The sequence below is a fragment of the Corythoichthys intestinalis genome, chromosome 5, assembly GCF_030265065.1.
Source record: "Corythoichthys intestinalis isolate RoL2023-P3 chromosome 5, ASM3026506v1, whole genome shotgun sequence".
Classification (NCBI taxonomy): Eukaryota; Metazoa; Chordata; class Actinopteri; order Syngnathiformes; family Syngnathidae; genus Corythoichthys; species Corythoichthys intestinalis.
In genome coordinates, this window is record NC_080399.1 from 6,855,367 (window position 1) to 6,877,650 (window position 22,284).

Below are 22,284 nucleotides of genomic sequence, written 5' to 3' on the forward strand. Positions count from 1 at the left end.
CTGGGGGCCTGAACATTTCATTGCTAACCCTTGTTTGAACCCCTAATTTGCAAGACTAAAACCTTTTTAACCCTAATGTAGAACCCTAACCCTAGTTCCGAATCCTAAATTGAAACCCTATCCCTAGTTTTTTACCATATTTCGGAACCCTAGTGTTTAACCCTACGTTTGAGCCTTAAACCTGGCTTGAACCAGGTCTGAAACTCACACATTTTTCTAACCTAATTTGAAGCTTGAATCCAAGTTTGAAACCCTAACACTTTTTTTAACCACAATTTGCAACCATAATCCTAGTTTTAAAACTAACTTTTGTACTCTAGATATAGTTTGAAATTCAAATGTGCAACCCCAACACTAATTAAAACCTAATTTTGAACCTTAATCCCTGTTTGAAACCTTAATTTGAACACACTAAGAAAAGTTGAGTCAAACTCGCCACCTTAATCTGCTCACTTTCAGATAACTTTTTCTTCTCCATCCACCAAGTCCCTTTTGTCGTCGTCTGTCGCTATCTCTCGTTCTCTCTCGCTGCCCTCCTTTAATACCCACAATCCCCTTGGGCAAGACTTAGCCTGACATGCTGGAGAACATAATTAATTACTCATTCTGAATGGAAAAGCCTCTTTTCGCCACACCCCTAATCTGGAATAATAAGCACTTTCTCATTTTGGACACTTGCTTGGGGCTTGTGGGGGCACTGTCGTCATCCTGCATTGACATTGTATTCATCCTACATTAACATTGTAGGCTCAGATATCACAATCACACCTCTGACCTTCATTTTTTTAAACGTGTTCCTTTACACCAGCAGCTTTTCTTTTGAATAGTGTCATTCCCTTGTTACCTGCACACTGGAGAACGCTTGAAAGCACGGAAACACCTTTGAATTTAAGTGAAATGAATAGTTTTAGACACGATTTTAGGTTTGTTTGTTTTAATGCTGGCGCAAAGTAGAAAGTTATACAGGGTTTTCAGTCACGGTTAGTCATTTAGAGCAAGATTTAGGCTATTTGCAAGCATGTTTAACTTAATGGCTGCCATTGATAGTGATAGACGTCAAACCCATTTTGACAGTTAAATTAGATTGGACATCTATCACCGCCATTGGCAGTGAAACATGATTACTCATGACCAGCATTCCCAGATAAGCCGCACCAGACTATAAGTCGCATTTTTACAACAAAAGATATTTACCGGTAACACTTTATTTGACAGCGGCATCATACGACTGTCATAAAACCACAATAAAGCTTTGAACCAATTGGGTGCAAAGCGTCATTGCTTCAAAAAGCTTCATTTGGCTGTCACTGCTCTCTTGGTCAACCTTTGCTGCCACCTACTGTTAACACTGTTGCTGTCCATCGTGCCTCATAGCATGCATTGCAGCGCTACATATGTAAATAACAATCAAAATTCATGTTCTTTGCTAATTACAGTGGTATAAAAAAGTATCTGAACCTTTTGGAATTTCTCACATCAGATGTTATCTGATCTTTGTCAAAATCACACAGATGAAAAAACAGTGTCTGCTTGAACTAAAACCATCCAAATATTTATAGGTTTTCATATTTTAATGAGGATAGCATGCAAACAATGACAGAAGGAGGAAAAATAAGTAAGTGAACCCTCTGCCTACACAAATTAACTACATGTAAAACTATGGCCAAGAATGGTGTTCATTGGAGGACTCCACGGAGGAAGCCACAACTGTCAAAAAAACAAAACAAAACATTGTTGCTCATTTAATGTTTGCAAAAATGCACTTGGACACTCCACAGAAGTTGTAGCCAAATATTTTGTGGACTGATGAAACCAAAGTTGAATTGCTTGGGAGTAACACATGTGTGGAGGAAAAATGGAACAGCTTACCATCATCAACACCTCATCCGTACCGTGAAGCATGGTGGAAGAAGCATCATGATTTGGGGCTGTTTTGCTACCGCAGGGCATGGACATCAGGATAATCATTAGTGGAAGAATTAATCCAAATGTTTGTCAGGATGTTTTGCAGGAAAACCTAAGGCCGTCTGTCAGACAGTTGAAGCTAAAAAGAGGATAGATGCTGCAACAACACAATGATCCAAAACAGAAGTAAATCAACTTCAGAATGGTTTCAGAAGAACAAAATACACATTCTGAAGTGGCCAAGTCAAAGTCCAGACTTGAACCCCATCAACGTTTGGGTGGTTTTAGTTAAAGCAGACACTGTTTTTTCATCTGTGTGATTTTGACAAAGGTCAGATCACATTTGATGGTGATTTTAATGAATGAATGAATGAAATATTTATTGTCATCATCATCGGTATCATTGACAATCATTGACAGTTACAAAATGTGATAAGATTGATGACCGAAGAAAAAGACCAAGGCACATGGGTGGAAGCATATGCTTATCATTTTCCCGTCCCCCCATACAGCTAAAGACGCACAATCAGACATGGTACAGTTACATACATCACATGGCCACACACTGTACGATAACACAATCAACAATCTGGGTTTGAACACTAACTCAGCGTCGAGTGAAGCAGCTCCATTACGGTTGTTGATCATACAGCAGTCTCGTGCACAAAATAAGTGCTCTTGAGTTTCAGGGCGTACAAGGTTATGGTTTTGTCATTGTCCCTGACATTCTAGCATCTATTTGTTGTGGGAACATTTTGTTGTGAATGTATCCACAACAAAAGACATACTTATTATTCGTTTTAAACAGTATCTTTTCTAGGAGTGGGAACCTCAGGGCACCTCACGATACGATACGATTCGCGATACAAGGCTCACGATAACGATAATCTCACGATATCACGATGCAGCAATTATCGATATATTGGTCAGAAATTGGATACATGACATTCTACGATACAACTGTTGAAACGGGGAAAAAAAGATATTTAAAAATAGAAAAAAATACTGTTTGTCATTTATTAAACAGTGACACCTTTTCTGTGCAACATTGCTGTAAAATATTAATCTACTGCAAATTGTGCACCTGCACATATAGAGGAAACAAACCACAACCACTGATATCGCTTGGAAAGATCATGATGAATGGCACCCTTAATTTCTTTAAAGTTTTAAATCTTAAAAAAATAAATAAATAAATAAAAAGTGCCATAGGTGTCAGCAGTTGAGCTTGGAGTGGGGCAATGATAAAATTGGTGGGTCTTTTCTTCGTATATGACCTTATTTGCTTGGTTTGAGCACTTCCACTATCTGCTTCAGCATTTAAGATGCCAGACTTGCTCAGTCACAGTCTTCCTCACCTTAAAAACAACAAAATAAAACAAAAATTATTAGCTACTTCATAGCTTTTGAGTTGAAATCCTGATTTTCTTTTTTTGTATTGGAAGTATTGAATTTAAAAAATTATGAATTGAATGTATAGAAATTAAAAATGCAATAATTACCTATTTTTAATATGTAAGCAACATTAATTATCATGCACATCACTTTATATATCTTGGAACCTATTCAAACCATTTTTATAGCTTAATATATCAAAATGACAGTAATAACAGTTTGTGTAGTAAACTAGATGGAAAGTGGTTCTCAAATAATATCAAATAAACCGGTAAATTCGTGTGGGCTTGTTCGATATTCATTTTCATCCACTTTAGGATCCTGGTTTATTTTATATCATTCAACACCAAATGTCATCAAAATAATACATGTAAATTAAAAAGTCAATTACATTGCAAAACTTTCTTACCTCAAGTGATGAAAGCTAAGCTCACAAACTCTGTTGTCCACTACGTCACCAGCTGCAAGTGAAACTTATTTTTCTAAGACAATTCTTGCATCCAGCAAAGTCCTTGTTCACCTTGCTTCCTTTCTTGTTGGTGTAAAATCTAAAGTGTGTCCCCATGTGTGATTTGTAGCAATAGTTTGCTCATTTTTTCCTCCACCGTTCTCACTGAGCTTTTTTATTTTTTCAACCCACTTGGAGCTTCCTTTCTTTTTCTCTAGACGACTTGTGCGCACTTTACCCTCACTGCCACTCCCGAACGCCCCTAGTGGACCGCCAAGGAATTGCTCAACAAACATTGAGCAGTTGACAGCATCCATACTCCATTGTATGGCCAATATGTTAAATAAAAGTATCGATACTTGGCGGGAGCATATCGATAACCGATCGGGTTGCAAAATATCGCGATATATCGCTGTATCGAGATATTGTCACACTCTTAATCTTTTCCATATACTCAGTAGCGCTGGACATTTGAATCAGGTAGACACAGCAGATAATTATGTTTTTACAATTGGGGATAAGGAGCTCAATTGTAATACTTTCTAGGATTTCAAACTTCAAATTTTCATTAACAAACAAGACAACACCCCCTCCCCCCTTAGATGCCCGGTTCATTTGTGCCATGTTATATCCGTAAGAGTGCGTCTGCACACAGCTTGAGCTGAATCATGCAGAAATGTGAGAAATTCCAAAAGGTTGACATACTTTTTCATATCTCTGTATATCTTCAGTTACTGTTCCAGTTGTTTCATTAATTGCTTGTTATGGTATTTGGTAGCACTTTATTTAACAGTGGCGCCATAAGACTGTCGTTAAACAAACATAGTTATGACATGGCACTGTCATGAGCATTAATGAATGCTTATAACCGATGTCATTTAGTGCCTTCTGGCAAATGATCTCACTTTTGAATGGATGTAAAAGATCCAAACTGGACATAAATGGAGTTAGTGACATAATTTGTCGGATGACACTTAATGACATAAGTAGTCAGTAATGCCTATGATAGTGTCATGTCATAATTATGACAATCCTATGACGTCGCTGTCAAATAATGTTTTACCTATTAACCCAAATAAATCAACAAATAAGCTGCAGGATTCAAAATGAAGGAAAATAGTAGTGATTTATAGTCCGAAAATTACGGTATATCTGTCAATCGCGGTGAATGAGTTAAGGGCTACAACATAATCCAGAGGTATAAGGATACTGCAAGATACTGTATGTATTGAGGTTCACACTACTGAAACCAGTGGCGGTTGCTGGCACGGATGGGTTGGGCAGTCGCCTGGGGTGGCAAATTGCTAGGGGCGTATGCACGCGAATGATAGTCTACTATTATAATATGCGCCCCTAGCGTTGCAATGACACCCCCTGCATATCACAGTTACTGTCTGCACGCAACACCACAAGGAGGAGGTGTGGGTGGGATTGAAGCAGTTAACAGTGCAGCTCCACCAGGGTTGACTTTGATCAGTGTTTGTATTTTTTTTACTTGAATATTTGACATTGTTGTATTTAAGCCTGTCGCAATATGCAATAATTCCATTTATCGCACGATAAATAAAAATGAAGGCGATAATTTTTCCGCTGTGATTTATCGCCTCACGTGCACCTGCGTGCTGTAAAAAGTTCGGCTTCCTTGTTACCAACTACGCAAAATGCATTTTAGTTCTGTTTTTAGTTTAGTGCAGTTTAAGTTTAGTGCAGGTGGAGAAAAAAAAGAAAAGGTGACGCTTACTATTGAAATGAAGATGTGAATGATAGCAAAATATAAGCGTGGTGTGTGCATCCACGAACTGGGTCGTAGAATGCCAATCTCGGCGGGCGGTCCACCTCCGTTCGCCAGTCTTTATAAGTTAAGGTGACAGTTCTTATTGTGGTAACATCGCCTAAGAAATCGCCAGCTTCGTCAGGTTTCAAATCATTTATTCCATCAGCTCCCCGAGTGGTCCACACCAGGATCGAAACAGAAATTAAAATAGCGCTCTCCTGCTCACCGCAAGCCCCGCGGTGCGTTCAGGTACAGCAAAAAAAGTCCGCCACATAAGAAGCCGATTCGTTACATTATTACAGCTACTGTACTGTATTATTGTTGTTATTGCAATGATTATATTATTGTTATTCTGATTTTTATTCATATTTTATTTGTTTTGCTCTTTGTAATTGCTATTTGCAATAGTAACAAAAGTATGTATTAAGGATGTAGTGTGGGTTTTTGGGCTGTGGAACGAATTATTGGAATTATAATGTATTCTTATGGGAAAATCCTGCTCGACATACGACCATTTCGACTTACAAACAAGCTCCTGAAACGAATTAACTTCATATGTAGAGGTACCACTGTATTACACATGGAACGCCATAGCAGAAGCTATGAGGGGAAACGTTTTCATTTGCCTCGATGCTTAAATTATTAAGTGGAATTTTATTTTTCTTAAAAAACACATTTTATTTCTTCGGTGTTTCTGTGCAGTATTAATATTGTTGTCTTTTACTTAAAAGAGGCATGGTCTATTGATTTTAGTTGTGATTTCCTAAAAAGTATTTTAGAATTCAAGAGTAAACATTTATTGCGTTTAAATGGGTGTACATGATCTATTAATATATAATGTATTCTCACAGTGTCATTGTAATTTTTTTTTTTTTTTTTAATTGGGGGGGTGCAATAATATCGCATATCGCAATAATTTATTAAATAAATTATCGCACACTAAAATTTGTTATCGCGACAGGCCTAGTTGTATTATGTATATGTATTCTCTCTATAATTTTTTTTTCTAGTTGTTTAATAGTTTAGATGTTTAATTCATATCCTTCCTATTTAAAGCGACGCTTTTATTTTGGAAACTGCTCGTGCATTTATTTCCAGTCATGCGTTTCCGGTTAAATGTGTTTTTGTGTCCGTTCTGGAAGATTTACTGTACAGTTCCCAACACTGATTTCAACATGTCAGGTTTTGACCCTGAGCTAATGGAGAGGCATGTTTTAAGTGACTAGTTCCATCTAGTGTTAAAACTGAGTATTGCATAAAAATGTAGACTGCGTACGACACCAAAAAGCATGTTTATTTCATATTTCATATTTCACGTGGTGTTTTATGCTCCTGAATGAAATGGAGCGCTTGGATGTGTGTGGTAGCGATCATTTTATATATTCAATTTGAATCCCACACCATTAAAATGAGTGACTTGCGGCTTCAGTCTCGGGTTTAGGACGAATGCGACGTCACCCGGGTCAGCATCTCACAATACAGCATTGCTTTATAGCATACAGATGGACTGCGGATTTAGCTGATTTTGCGGATTAATTCGTTTATTTTTCACACCATGCCAGCCAAATGTGCTGCAGGGTTTTGTTGCTGCACCAAGGAGAGGCGTGTGAGCCTTTTTGGGGTTTAAAAAAGTTCCCGTTCACCCCGAAATTTGCCAAAACAAGTCCGACAACTGTGGGATCATTGGACTTACGAGGAAGTGAGTAAACATCGTGTTTTGTATAATGTCAAATACTCCGATCATGGCACATGTTGTAATACGGGGGTGGCTTGCATTTTGTGGCTGACAATGCTCCTTGTCCACCGAGAATGCGACGTCGCAGACCCCCTTCGGTCCTCTTCACGTGCCCGCCGGGAGAGCGCCATAGTCGATTTATGCTCGTGCGGTTCTCCATATCGTTCAGACTTCCAGCCCCCTTTGCCCTCTTCGTGTGTCCGGCAATAGACCACTATCCTCGGGTTGGGCTCGGGCAGCTAGGTGCTCCTCCGATGTCGGCCGGTTTGTCCGCCGGTCATTCTCCAGCTGCTTCCCCGGCAAACGAGCTCTCCCCCCGCAGTAGGGAAACGACGAGTTGTAACTTGCTCACCGCCGGCGGGGTTGCCAATCGGCAACCCCACCGCTGTGTGACATGATCCGGGGTAGTTTGGTGTGATTTTTCGCTTCCAAAGGGGAGAATAAGACTTTGAAACGCTGCTAGCTGTCACGTCTCCTGGTTTGTTTACGCTCTCCCAGGCCGGGGCAGGGAAATGACAAAAGCCGGACTAACTCCGGTGGCATAAAATATCGTTCGGGAGGTGCAAGAAGTCGACGGTTTTGACCATTATGGAGTCATTTTGCCATGTTGTACTTTAGCACAAGACTGTCATGACCATGCCATTTATTTAGCAAATGGAGAAAAATACTTAGATGAAAAGAATATCCTGTAAAATATTGGTGTAGAGAGATTGAAACAATGACATTTTGCTATTTGCTGCTGACATTTGTGTTCATCCTGGCTCTCTTTGTCGCATTTTCCTTGTTCTGAATAATTCCCCCTCAATGGGCTAAATTCTAAATCAGATGAAATTGTGACTCTGCCGACGTCATCTTCCAGCTTGGGACGCTGGAGCACTATAAAGACAGGCAGGCCTAAACGGCAGATTAACAGATTAATTTTTCGTCATCTGCGCTTTGCCAAATTGTTGTCGAATCGTCTCAAAATATGATTCTAATTCACATAATAAGGATATTTAAGATTTTTTTATGCTGTCAGAGGCACTTTAAACTTCTTGTGCTGGCCATATTCAATAATATTTTCATAATTTGCAGCAAATTTGGGTCGTAAAATCCACCCCCTTGAACAAGACACGAGTCTTGTAATTTTGACACAAGTTCAAGGTTAAAACATCAGCTCGGCATCAAGCCCGAGCCTAAAGCGCCGCCTGGCTTTGTGACGGGTGGTCACATTGAACGCAGCGCGACAGCCGTCAGTCGACGCCCGCGACGGCGCTTCCCGTCGCCCTCTCGCACGCTGAGAAAAATAGCGGCTCAGGCAAAGTCACTGCAGTTGGTGGTGGCTAATGCTCCCTAAAATGGCAGCGCATCTCCTTAGTTATCCTTCTACACACGCTGCTAATTAGGCTTCAGCGCGGATTCTAATAAGAAGCCGTTACGATCATCAGCGGCCAACTGTTGTGTTAGTGTGCAAGGATGTCTAACAGGAGGCGGGCTCGGCTTGTCTTATTGCTTTAGTGTTATTAACAGACTTTATTATCTGCCAACTTGGCAGTATAATGGATTCATATCTCCTCCTCCTCCTCGTCCGCAGATATTATCTGCGCTTATTTAAATCATTTTCATTTAGCTGTCACCCCAACATTTATCCCCCCCGCCACCTCCCCAAACTCCGAAATAGACTTGACAAGAAGAATTTCCTGTGACGGAGACGCGAGGGTTATGTTGTCTGTGTGATTTATGGAATTCATAAAAGTCCCAACTCACTCCACCGTCGGAGCAGCTTTTCGACACTAACCCAGATTTTAATATAAACGCCACTCGTGGCCAAGTCCGAGCTAGCTTGCGCCGTGCGACTCTGCAGCCGGACAACTGTCAGTTAACAGAGAAAATATTTGAAATAGCTACTGGTGCACGATAATTATTGGTCCGATAATAGGAATTATGACGTCATCCCAATAAATCCAATAACATATATAGTAGGACCGATAATATGTACTGTTCTAGCTTTGCAGTTTACACAATAGTATGGAAAATCAGTTGACCATTTGCGGGGCATTGCTCCCACCTGCTGGTCGGAATGATTCAATGCACCTATTTTTTGCTACAGTAGTTTGGTTAAATCACTTACACATTGCGGTGTCTAGCGGTAGCATTGACAGTCGTGAATGCTTTCTGTTACGTTTCCGCCTCGGAAATATATGTAAGTATTTTATGTTTACTATTACATATGGATGTGCAAAATATGTTTACTTCTGTGGTGAAGGGTCATATGTACAGAACTTCATAAGTTGTGCTATAGAAGCCAGCCAATGCTTTCGTAGCTTAAGCTAGTGTGCTATGCTATACATATAATAGTTGTGTATATAAATGGATTGTGCAGTTTGTTGTATATTGAGTATTGAATATGTGTATTTTTCTGTTGTACTTTCACAATATTAAGACGAGTGTCTTCCCATAAAAGGAAGAAAAGACCAAGCCTTGTGGTTTACGGAAGTGCATTCATTCTTAGCTGGCTTTCGGGCAGTGCAGAAGTGTACAGTGCACTGTTTTGTTCATGTCATTATGAAAAATCTGATAAGATTAAAGGCAAAACTATGTTGAATCCACCACTATTTTTTTTAAACCTCCAGGTGTTCAAAAACTCAGGTTATACATTTTAAAAATTATATATTTATTAGGGCTGTCAAACGATTAAAATTTTTTAATCGAGTTAATTACAGCTTAAAAATTAATTAATCGTAATTAATCGCAATTAATCGCAATTCAAACCATCTATAAAATATGCCATATTTTTCTGTAAATTATATATATATTCTGTAAAATAAATGGAATGGAAAGATAAGACACAAGATGGATATATACATTCAACATACGGTACATAAAGACTGTAGTGGGCATTTCACTCTACTGTAATTTAAATCTGTCTATGCTGTCCTCACTCCGAAGCGTCTACTTTTTCCAAAGCTAGACAGCTAGTGAACGACGCCTTAATAATCAGACTTCTTCCTTTTTCATCTGATTTATTAATAAAATGGCCTCAAACCATTGTCCTCTTTAGACCGTTGTAAAACTACAAAAAAAAAAAGTACACAAGCATTGCATTAGCAACAACGTTAGCTTAGCACGCTATACAGGTTCACTAAACATAAAAAAAAAAGCGTCTCATACAAAAATTTAACATTTCGCTTACTGACATAATATGTACATTCTTTACAACAACCATACTTACGGACAAATCTTGTCTAAGGATCATTTAAGCACAACATTACAACGTAGGCGTCAGCCCGAGACGTCGTGCAGCCATATTGAACTGGCAAGAAAACAATAAACCATGTGGCAAGGCGACCACAAGAGTTCGCTGTTGGACAGCACAAAAAGCCTTGCTGTAAAACTTACCAAAAGGCAGAATACTGTCTGAGCAGGACATGTGCGTTAATTGCGTCAAATATTTTCACGTGATTAATTTAAAAAATTAATTACCGCGCGTTAACGCGATAATTTTGGCAGCCCTAATATTTATTATCGGTTATCTATATCGGTATCGGCTTTGAGGAGCAGGAAGTTATCGATATCGGTATCGGTTTCAAAAAATGGATATCGTGCACCTCTAGAAATAGCTCATGAATTTCATTACATAAATGATGTGCTTCTTATTAGTAGGCCATATTTTCCAGCAACTTCTTTTATAAAGGTCAAGCATAAAGAAAAATAATACAGTGGTACCTTGACACAATTGTTAATCAAAATGCTAATTATTCAAAGCACCTGTATTTCTATCATTTTTACTTATTGAAATGAATAGGAGCGCCATTAATGACGATAGACAGGCAGTTCATTCTGACATTTCATCCTGACAGCGACAGCAAATAGTTGTTTCAGACCCGAATTAAGATGGTTTGAAACCTTACTTTGGAACCGTAACCGTAGTTTGAAACCCTAGCGTGGGTTTTAGACCCTACTTTGGAAACCTAACCCTAGTTTGAAATCCCAGTTTGAAACCCTAATTTGTAACCCTAATCCTAATTTGAAACACTAATTAAAAACTCTCACGCTCGTGTGAAACCCTATGTACCTACTGGTGACGCAGCACCAGGAGCAACGTGGGGTTCAGTATCTTGCTCAGGGATACTTAGTCAAGTTCATCAGAGTGGAGGATCAAACCCACAAACTCTGGATTGGGGGACTAACTCTACCACTGAGCCACACCACCCCTCATAGCAAATTGCTCACACATAACTCCACAAACTGTAGCTCTACACTTAACTGCAAATGCATACATAAACATATATTAGCTGAAACAACTTACAGCCTTATGTGAGCTAAACCGGAGCGCAGCTATCATTTATCCATGTGAAACGTCTGAGTCTGCTCCTGAGTCACACAAGACAACAGTCCAGCTAGACCCAATGCTGCCACTAGAGGGCAGTGTATGTATCCTCCATCATTAAACAAAATAATACTTTTGGACTTTTTGAGTAGATTTCGATTTACACGGAAATTCAGGTTACGTCGCCAAAGTAAGAACGGAAATTGTTTTTAACCCGGGGACTACCTGTACTCTGCTGCCACCTTGAGGTATCTATAAGCCAAAAGTGGGTACTAACGCCTTACATGTACTTTGTTACATTTACTTGAGTAACTTTTTGAGAAAAAAATTACATCAAAGAGTTGTTTTAAGTAGGGCTGTCAAAAGTATCGTGTTAACGGGCGGTAATTACTTTTGTAAGATAATCACGTTAAAATATTTGACGCAATTAATGCACATGCCCCGCTCAAACAGATCAAAATGACAGTAACAAAAACAAGTGAAGCTGTCACTTTGCTGTGTTCAAAAAAGGAGTCATAAAATTAGTTGCCTAAAAAGCTGCAACACTTTGTTCTCCAAGCTGCTCAGCACCAAAGCACAAGGTCGTCTTCTGCTCTGTCCTGGCTGCTGTCACATCGTCATTTGGCATCATTTTCACAAGCTGCTTTCAGAGCTCATCACAAAATCGGCGAGTCGGACCGGTGCCCCCTGGCCAGGCCTGACATTACTTTCTCTCCTTCCCCTCGCTCCACAGATCCTCCTTTACCTCCCGGGCTTCTCCATTACCGCTCCTGCATCTCACCGCCAATGTTACAATCTCCCTCAATGTCCTCGGGGTCCATGTTAATCCTGTCATAACAACTTGTGTACAAACCATTTTGGCCCTTTTCCGCAGCGTACCTCCCTCACAGCGGAGGCCCAGAAGCCAATTCCATCAGCGAGTGGGCAGCCCGAGCGATGCCCAGAGATGGCGTGCTCTGCCTCCGTGCCTGTATGATTTTACGGGCCCTTTGTTAGCGACGCATTTTCGCTATGAGGTGTTGTCAGAGCTCATTGCAGGGTGGTGATTTTGCGCCGATGTTGCCTCGGGGACAGATTGAAGCCATTGATAGACGCAGACATGGCCAAGCATAGCAGGCGTTTATAGCCTCTTTGCAAATACTTGAGGGAAACATCTCACTGGGAAATTTTCAGCCTCACAGACTTTAATATGAGGGCATGAACAAAGTTGCACCCCTTTTGAAAAATTCAACGCCAGTTCACATGGAATTGGCTAGGCATTTCTTTTTATCAAATTGTCACATAGGGACATTCCTAAATATAACTGCATAGGTATAATGTTCCGCATTAAAATTACTAAGAATTTGAATGATATAGAAAAGTACAACGGTTGGAAATGTGTGGTACGCGGGCTCCCTCTAGGTGGGAGGTGAAAACTAACATTTGTTAATCCAAAAGATTGCTTTTATCAAGCGTAGTTTAGTTGTTTTCAACTACAAAAGATTCATGTTTAATCTTGTAGAACACTTTCTTTTCAAATAGAGTTCTCTATCTTTAAGTGTAGGCCTATTAGCTTTTATTTCTATAAACCTAAGCACAGCATTAATGCTCAAACTGGTTTATGGCGGAAAACACTTACAGTGGGGCAAATAAGTATTTAGTCAACCACCAATTGTGCAAGTTCTCCTACTTGAAAAGATTAGAGAGGTCTGTAATTGTCAACATGGGTAAACCTCAACCATGAGAGACAGAATGTGGAAAAAAACCCAGAAAATCACATTGTTTGATTTTTAAAGAATTTATTTCCAAATTAGAGTGTAAAATAAGTATTTGGTCACCTACAAACAAGCAAGATTTCTGGCTGTCAAAGAGCTCTAACTTCTTCTAACGAGATCTAGCGAGGCTCCACTTATTACCTGTATTAATGGCACCTGTTTTAACTCATTATCAGTATAAAAGACACCTGTCCACAATCTCGGTCAGTCACACTCCAAACTCCACTATGGCCAAGACCAAAGAGCTGTCGAAGGACACCAGAGACAAAAATTGTAGACCTGCACCAGGCTGGGAAGACTGAATCTGCAATAGGTAAAATGCTTGGTGTAAAGAAATCAACTGTGGGAGCAATTATTAGAAAATGGAAGACATACAAGACCACTGATAATCTCCCTCGATCTGAGGCACCATGCAAGATCTCACCCTGTGGCGTCAAAATGATAACAAAAACGGTGAGCAAAAATCCCAGAACCACACGGGGGGGTCCTAGTGAATGACCTACAGAGAGCTGGGACCACAGTAACAAAGGCTACTATCAGTAACAAAATGCGCCTCCAGGGACTCAAATCCTGCAATGCCAGAAGTGTCCCACTTTTTGGTAGAAACACAGGTTCTCGTGTTTGGAGAAGAAAGAATACTGAATTGCATCCGAAGAACATCATACCCACTGTGAAGCATGGGGGTGGAAACATCATGCTTTGGGGCTGTTTTTCTGCAAAGGGACCAGGAAGACTGATCCATGTAAAGGAAAGAATGAATGGGGCCATGAATCAAGAGATTTTGAGTGAAAATCTCCTTCCATCAGCAAGGGCATTGAAGATGAGATGTGGCTGGATCTTTCAGCATGACAATGATCCCAAACACACAGCTAGGGCAACAAAGGAGTAGCGTCGCAAGAAGCATTTCAAGGTCCTGGAGTGGCTTAGCCAGTCTCCAGATCTCAACCCCATAGAAAATCTGTGGAGGGAGTTGAAAGTCCGTGTTGCCCAACGACAGCCCCAAAACATCACTGCTCTAGAGGAGATCTGCATGGAGGAATGGGCCAAAATACCAGCAACAGTGTGTGAAAAGCTTGTGAAGAGTTACAGAAAACGTTTGGCCTCCGTTATTGCCAACAAAGAGTAAATAACAAAGTATTGAGATGAACTTTTGGTATTGACCAAATCCTTATTTTCCACCATGATTTGCAAATAAATTGTTTAAAAATCAATGAATGTGATTTTCTTTTTTTTTCCACATTCTGTCTCTCATGGTTGAGGTTTACCCAAGTTGACTATTACAGGTCTCATTTTATATTTTCAAGCGGGAGAACTTGCACAATTATTGGTTGACTAAATACCTATTTGCCCCCACTATAGGTGACTTAGGTGAAGTTCCGCTCTGAGACCCCCAATTTGTCCAAATTTCAAAATTGTCCGATTTGCACGTGTGATCATTGGAAAGCTTAAAATGTCAATTTTCTGGGGGAAGAAAATTTTTGAACAGGAACACATTTAAACTTTTTTATTTTTTTTAAACAGCAAAACCCTAACTGGATGTGAGAGCACGCGAAAGCAGAATTAAAGACGCCATGATTTTAAAGTAGGGATGCTGGCGGCTGTGCCATTGGCCCGAGCTTTATGGCGCAGCGGTTAGCATCTCTACACTGTCGAGTGTAGCCGGCGTGCAGCCGGCGTGGGTTTGCGTCGCTGCCTGGTCAAGAGAGGTGGGAGAGGATCGCGTCGGGGCGCGGCACGTTTCAAACACGGTAACATTGGTGCCGTGACCCGGATCGGCAGCGAAGGTTTTCGGGGGGTGAGTGTGACGGTTACCCGCAGGTCTGCGCGTGTGAGGCAGTGCGTGGAAAACCTTCCCTCCGATGCCTTCAAGTAGTGACGCTGGCGGCTGTGCCGTTGGCTCTAGCTTTATGGCGCAGCGGTTAGCTTCCCCAGACTGTCGTTATTGAGCGTGTCATGCAGCGTGATGTGGGTTCATGTCCCAGCCTGGTCAAGAGAGGTGGGAGCGGGGCGCAGCACGTCTCAAACCGGTTACATTCCCCCGAAAACCTTCGCTGCCGATCCGGGTCACGGCACCAATGTAATTGGTTTGAAACGCCGCGCCCCGACGTGATCCGCTCCCACCTCTCTTGACCAGGCTGGGACACGAACCCACAACACACTCAATATCGACAGTGAAGGGACGTTAACCGCTGCGCCATAAAGCTCAAGCCGATGGCACAGGGGTTAGCGTACCTGCCTGCCGAGTGGAAGCGTCATGTGCGTGCGGGTTCGTGTCACAGCCTGGTTAGAGGGGGGAGTGGAACGCGAGGCGGTGCTGACACACCGGTTACATTGGTGCCGTGACCCGGATCGGCAGCGGAGGTTTTCGGGGGGTGAGTGTGACGGGTACCCGCAGGCAGGGCCGGCCCAGCCTACACGCAGACTATGCAGCTGCTTAGGCCCCCTGACCACTAGGAGGCGCCCAATCTGGCAATTGTTTAATTTATATTCCATTTGGTTTACTACAGTTTGCTTCATTTGACTTTTGTGAGTTTTGATACTTGTGTTACAAGCTTAAAAAAATAAAAGTTCTCCCTTAACTCCCTAACAATCATTTGGGGTGAGAAGTTTGAAGTATGCAGTGCAACAAAATCTGATTAATATACAAAATATGGACGTATGGGCAGTGTTGTTAATCTTACTGAAAAAAAGTAATTAATTATAGTTACAGATTACTTCTCCCAAGAAGTAATTGCGTTAGTAACTCAATTACCTGAATGTAAGAGTAATTAGTTACTTGGCAAAGTAATTGGTGATAATTACCTTTTTTTTTTCCCTCAAAAAAAAAAAAAACATTGGCCACACTATGTGAAGTTTTTTGTGAAGGTTTTTGGTACAATTGGCCCGAACCCAATTCTTTACCCTAATTTAGCCTTTACCCTGAATCAACTGTTAAAAGTTGTTAAAATTGCTCTCATTATTGCATTATTCTCTCTACTTTCGACATATGAAAGTTTTAAAACTGTTTCATCATTTCAAGATAGATTCAAGTCAAGATTTTGCCGATTTAGAAGTATTTTAGATAAAAAGTTACTTAGGTTTGCTAGGAAGGTTCTCTACAACAGAGCCGTCCTAAAAAGTCTACTGCTTTAAGATGGCGGCTGTCTACTAACTCATTTAGTGCCATGTCTGTCATTTTGCATCTAGTTATATCTATGTACAGTACATGTGATATCTACCATGTGTACCATATCTACCATAACATGCGGGCGTAGTTTGTAGGCTATCGGCTACAACATGTATTATTGGAGCTACCTAGCATCGCGTTTGCTCGGCGTCACAACTTTCTTGCCTCCTCCCTACTCCTGCTCCGCTCTGTCGTCTCGGTGAGTCCGTCATGCGTGAGCGTGTCATGCAGCGCGACGTGGGTTCACGTCCCAGCCTGGACAAGAGAGGTGGGAGCGGGGCGCAGAGCGTCTCAAACCGGTTACATTCCCCGAAAACCTTCATTACCGATCCAGGTCACGGCACCAATGTAACCGGTTTGAAACGCCGCGCCCCGACGTGATCCGCTCCCACCTCTCTTGACCAGGCTGGGACGCGAACCCACGACACGCTCAATATCGACAGTGTAGGGACGTTAACCGCTGCGCCATAAAGCTCAAGCCTATGGCACAGCGTACCTGCATGCCGAGTGGAAGCGTCATGTGCGTGTGGATTGGTGTCACAGCCAGGTTAGAGGGGGGAGCGAAGCGCGGGGCGGTGCTGACACACCTGTTACATTGGTGCCGTGACCCGGATCGGCAGCGAAGGTTTTCGGGGGGTGAGTGTGACGGGCACACGCAGGTCCGCGTGTGCGAGGCAGTGAATGGAAAAACTTCCCTCCGATGCCTTCAAGTAGGGATGCTGGCGGCTTTATGGCGCAGCGGTTAGCGTCCCTACACTGTGGATATTGAGCGCGTCGTGCACTGCGGTGTGGGTCGCGTCCCAGCCTGGTCAAGAGAGGTGGGAGCAGGGCGCGGTGCGTTTCAAACCGGTTACACACATATAACATATTAGGACAATAAAGTCTAAAGAACCCAGGCACAAACCTAAATATAAAGTGTGCTATAGTGGTTTGAAGCAGCCATTTTCAGACAACGTCCAACTAAATTAATCTAATCTGAAGCAGTTCATGTAAAGAAATGGGTGAACTTTGCCTATCCCATGTCAATGTGAGTGGAGCATTCTGTCAAACTTTCACGATCACTTCGAGGATATGCCATAAAAAGGGGGCGTGAAGGCCCGTTCATCATTATTTGTCTCATAGCATGACGGTTCGCAATTGTCCACTCATCACTTCATCTGTTTTCCAGCTCCGTTCTCCCCCGCCGGCATCGAGACGGCCGTCAAATTCGACTCCCAGGGCGACGGCGTGGGCCGCTACAACATCTTCAGCTACCAGCGCTCGAGCGAGCGCTACTCTTACGTGCCGGTCGGCGAATGGGCGGAAACCCTGAGTCTGAACAGCGGCCTGATTCAGTGGCCCAAGGAAGCGGCTCCCACTTCGCAGTGCAGCGACCCCTGCGAGCGAAACGAGATGAAGAAAATGCAGGCAGGTGGGAAAGCAGATGCTAGCATTTTTACCACACCTCATAAGCGAGGGAGCAGAGCAAATCCTATTACCGTTTTTTTTTTTCCTTGTGCGCTTCCTAGGCGAGTATTGCTGCTGGATCTGCACCGCCTGTGAGCCTCATGAATACCTTGCTGATGAGTTCACGTGCTCGCCCTGCGCTTCGGGTCAGTGGCCCACTGACGACCTGACCTCCTGCTATGAGCTCCCTGAAGATTACATCATGTGGGAAGACGCATGGGCCATCGGGCCCATTACCATCGCCTGTGTGGGGTGAGCGATGACAGCTGGGATGCAAATGTTTTTTTTTGTAACTATCAGATCATCCATAAAATTATTACGGGGATTCTTGGTTGCGGGTACTTATTTAACTCACTGGCTGCCATTGATGGCGCTCGGTGTCTAATCCATTATGACTAACAAGGCCGGCAGCATTTCAGTGGCATTGAAGGATGAGTATTCACTATGGAACCCCAAAAGGGTCAAAATTAAATAAATAAAAACAACATTTTGAAATGAATACTATTTTGATAAATAAAAAATTGTGTACCATAATTTTCCGACTATAAACCGACACTTTTTTCTTCATTTTGAATCCATCGGCTTATAGTCCAGTGTGGCTTATTTGTTGATTTATTTGGGTTAATAGGTAGGACTTGATTTGACCGTGGTGTCAAAAACTGCCATAAGACAAGACTTAAAAAAAAAAAAAAACTTTATCTGAACCTTTTGGAATTTCTCACAGTTCTGCAAAAAAATCACCATCAAATGTGATCTGATCTTTTTCAAAATCACACAGATGAAAAAAACTGTCTACTTTAACTAGAACCACCCAAATAGTTATAGGTTTTCATGTTTTAATGGGGATAGTATGCAAATAAAACAAGTTAAACAAATAAGTTAGTGAACCATCACATTTAATACTTTGTGCCCCCCCCCCTCCTTTGGCAGCAATAACTTCAACCAGACGCTTCCTGTAGCTGTAGATCCGTCTGGCACATCAATCAGGACTAATCTTGTCCCATTCTTCTCTACAAAACTGCTGTAGTTCAGTCAGATTCATGGGATGTCTGGCATGAATCACTGTCTTTAGGTCATGCCACAGCATCTCAATGGGGTTCAAGTCTGGACTTTGACTTGGCCACTCCAGAACGTGTATTTTGTTCTTCTAAAACCATTCTGAAGTTGATTTACTTCTGTGTTTTGGATTATTGTCTTGTTGCAGCATCCGTCCTCTTTTTAGCTCTTACTGTCTGACAGACGGCCTCAGGTTTTCCTGCAAAACATTCTGATAAACCTTTGAATTCATTCTTCCCTTAATGATTGCAAGCTGTCCAGGCCCTGAGGCAGCAAAACAGCCCCAAATCACGATGCTCCCTCCACCATGTGGGGATGAGGTGTTGATGTTGGTGAGCGGTTCCATTTTTCCTCCACACATGACATTGTGTGTTACTCCCAAACAATTCAACTTTGGTTTCATTAGTCCACAAAACATTTTGCCAAAAATTCTTTGGAGTGTCCAAGTGCCTTTTTGTGAACATTACTTTTTGCCAACCTCCGTGGAGTCCTCCCATGAACACCATTCTTGGCCATAGTTGTACATATAGTTGATGTGTGGACAGATACATTGGACTGTGCCAGTGATTCTTGTATGTCTTTAGAAGACACTGTAGGATTCTTTTTTTTGTTTTAACCTCTCTGAGTATTCTGCGCTGAACTCTTGGCGTCATCTTTGGTGGACGGCCATTCCTTGGGAGAGAAGCAACAGTGCCAAACTCTCTCCATTTAGTGATGAACAGACTTTTAGGGATGGTTTTGTATCCTTTTCCTGCTTTATACAAATCAACAATCCTTGATCCCAGGTCTTCAGACAGCTCTTCAATGTCTGAATTTTTTTTTTGATTTTTTTTTTTCTCAGCACAACTTGATTTATATGAACTGTGATGATTATACTGTACTCAAACCTATTACATGACCATATTAGGCCAAAAATAAAAAAACAAATGATTGAATTCAGACCAGGACAAGACTTGAAACATAACCCGTCCAAAGAGCATGAGTGCCCTCTGGTGGAGAAAAACATTGTGACCTCTGATTGGTATAATAAAGTCATGTGGTTATCGGTGCGAGGTCTCATTGGTGAAATTGAGACAGCCATCGTCAGCATCTCATGCAGAAATAAAGCCATTATGTAGAATAGAGAGGAAAAATGTAACGACTAGTGTCGGAGTAAAAGTAGTGTTTCTTCTTCAGAAATATACTCAAGCAATAGTAAAAAGTATTATGTGGTAAAACTACTCTAAGAAGTACATTTTTCTCAAAAAGTTATATTTACTTGAGTAACGCGTTATTAGCCATCTCTGTGTGATTGTTACTCTTAATCCACCGATCTAGGTTTTTGTGCACCGGCCTCGTGCTGTGGGTGCTGGTCCGCCACAACGACACGCCGCTGGTAAAGGCGTCGGGCCGCGAGCTGTGCTACATCCTCCTCCTGGGCGTCTTTATGTCGTACGCCATGACCTTCCTCTTCCTGGCCAAGCCGTCGCCGGCCATCTGCGCCCTGCGCCGCCTCGGCCTGGGCACGTCCTTCGCCGTCTGCTACTCTGCGCTGCTCACTAAGACAAACCGCATCGCGAGGATCTTTGGTGGCGTCAAGGATGGAGCGGGCGCCGCCAGGCCACGTTTCATTAGCCCGTCTTCTCAGGTCAGTAAATGCCAAATTATTCAACATCATGGAATACAATGAAATCTTACAACCAAATTCCCTACAGGTCTTCATTTGCCTGAGCCTGATTTCAGTGCAGTTGGTGATGGTGTCTGTGTGGCTACTGCTAGAGGTTCCGGGCACACGGCGCTTCACGTTGCCCGAGCGCCGGCAGACGGTCATTCTCAAGTGCAACGTACGAGACGCTAGCATGCTGTTGTCCCTCAGCTACGACGTACTGCTGGTCATCATGTGTACTGTGTAAGTGGCGTTTCGTTTTTCTGTTATTTGTTTTCTTAGGGGAAAAACACATGGAAGGCGATGATCACTTTTGTCACATAGGCTACGTTCATACTACAGGTCTTAATGCACGAATTGGATTTTTTTCGTGTTTTTCCGACTCGAGTGAGGCATTAAATTGACGGTCTGAACGTGACAAGTCGCATAGAACTGGACCATTTCAAATCCGATCTGGGTCACTTTCGTATGTGGTTCAAATCCGATCTGGGCCACATTTTTCCAGACTGTCGCGGCGGTCTGTACTGTCCACTCTCCCAAATCGGATTTCATGCAGCAATTACGTCATCAAATAGCGAGAGAGACATTACCGTACCGGTGCAGCTGTGCGTTGTTAGCGCCTAGCTTGCAGTGAACACGGCTTTTGGGGAAGGGCTGGGCTTGACAACAGTCATAAAAAATGAAAATGGGTTGAGGATAAGCCTGAGAGTGCTCAGTTTTCTCTCTGCTCCAAGTGAGCAATATTTCAACATTGCCTACACGGCCAAGAGTCGGGGCAAACTGCCCGTATGTGTGTGTGACATGCACGGAAATTGCGTGCATGCTAGCGATCCATATAAACTTTGAATATAAGCCTAAACGGGGATTATTTATGTCTGTTATTTTTGTCCTCCTTTTGAAAAACAAAATATGATATCCTTGGAATGACGGATGACAGCCAGCATGTGCGGTCATTTGTTTTGATGCTTCTGCGCATGCGGGTCGTCTTGCTCAGCACGTGTCGGACTGCGAATTAGTGCGCATGCGTAATACTTGAATGGTCTCAATGGACAAAGGCAGTCTGAACCGGCACGCCAAAAAACAGATATGACAAAAAAATCGGATTTGTGCATTAAGACCTGTAGTATGAACGTAGCCTAATTGTACTCATTGTAATCTGATTACTTTCTTTCAGTTACGAGTAGGGTTGGGCATCGTTTGGATTTTAAAGGTTCCAATTTCTTTAGTAGGCAGGGTCAATAAAATGGCATAGTTTATATTAAATTCTTAACCTTTCAATTATTATTATTTTTTTTTAATTACAGTGGAGCAAATAAGTATTTAGTCAACCACTAATTGTGCAAGTTCTCCCACTTGAAAATATTAGAGAGGCCTGTAATTATCAACATGGGTAAACCTCAACCATGAGAGACAGAATGTGGAGAAAAAAAACAGAAAATCACATTGTTTGATTTTTTAAGAATTTATTCGCAAATCATGGTGGAAAATAAGTATTTGGTCAATACCAAAAGTTCATCTCAATACTTTGTTATGTACCCTTTGTTGGCAATAACGGAGGCCAAACATTTTCTGTAACTCTTCACAACCTTTTAACACACTGTTGCTGGTATTTTGGCCCATTCCTCCATGCAGATCTCCTCTAGAGCAGTGA

General features: G+C 41.9%; 1 protein-coding gene across 1 annotated transcript in view; it reads left to right on the forward strand.

Annotated features, from left to right (window-relative positions):
* The window catches only part of grm3 (glutamate receptor, metabotropic 3), a 144,903-nt gene that overhangs the window by 110,174 nt on the left and 12,445 nt on the right, over positions 1 to 22,284 (forward strand). The window contains exons 7-10 of the mRNA XM_057836602.1: positions 17,655 to 17,897; positions 17,995 to 18,184; positions 20,306 to 20,615; positions 20,683 to 20,876. Coding sequence (XP_057692585.1) covers positions 17,655 to 17,897; positions 17,995 to 18,184; positions 20,306 to 20,615; positions 20,683 to 20,876 — 937 coding nt within the window. The remainder of the gene's footprint in view (positions 1 to 17,654; positions 17,898 to 17,994; positions 18,185 to 20,305; positions 20,616 to 20,682; positions 20,877 to 22,284) is intronic.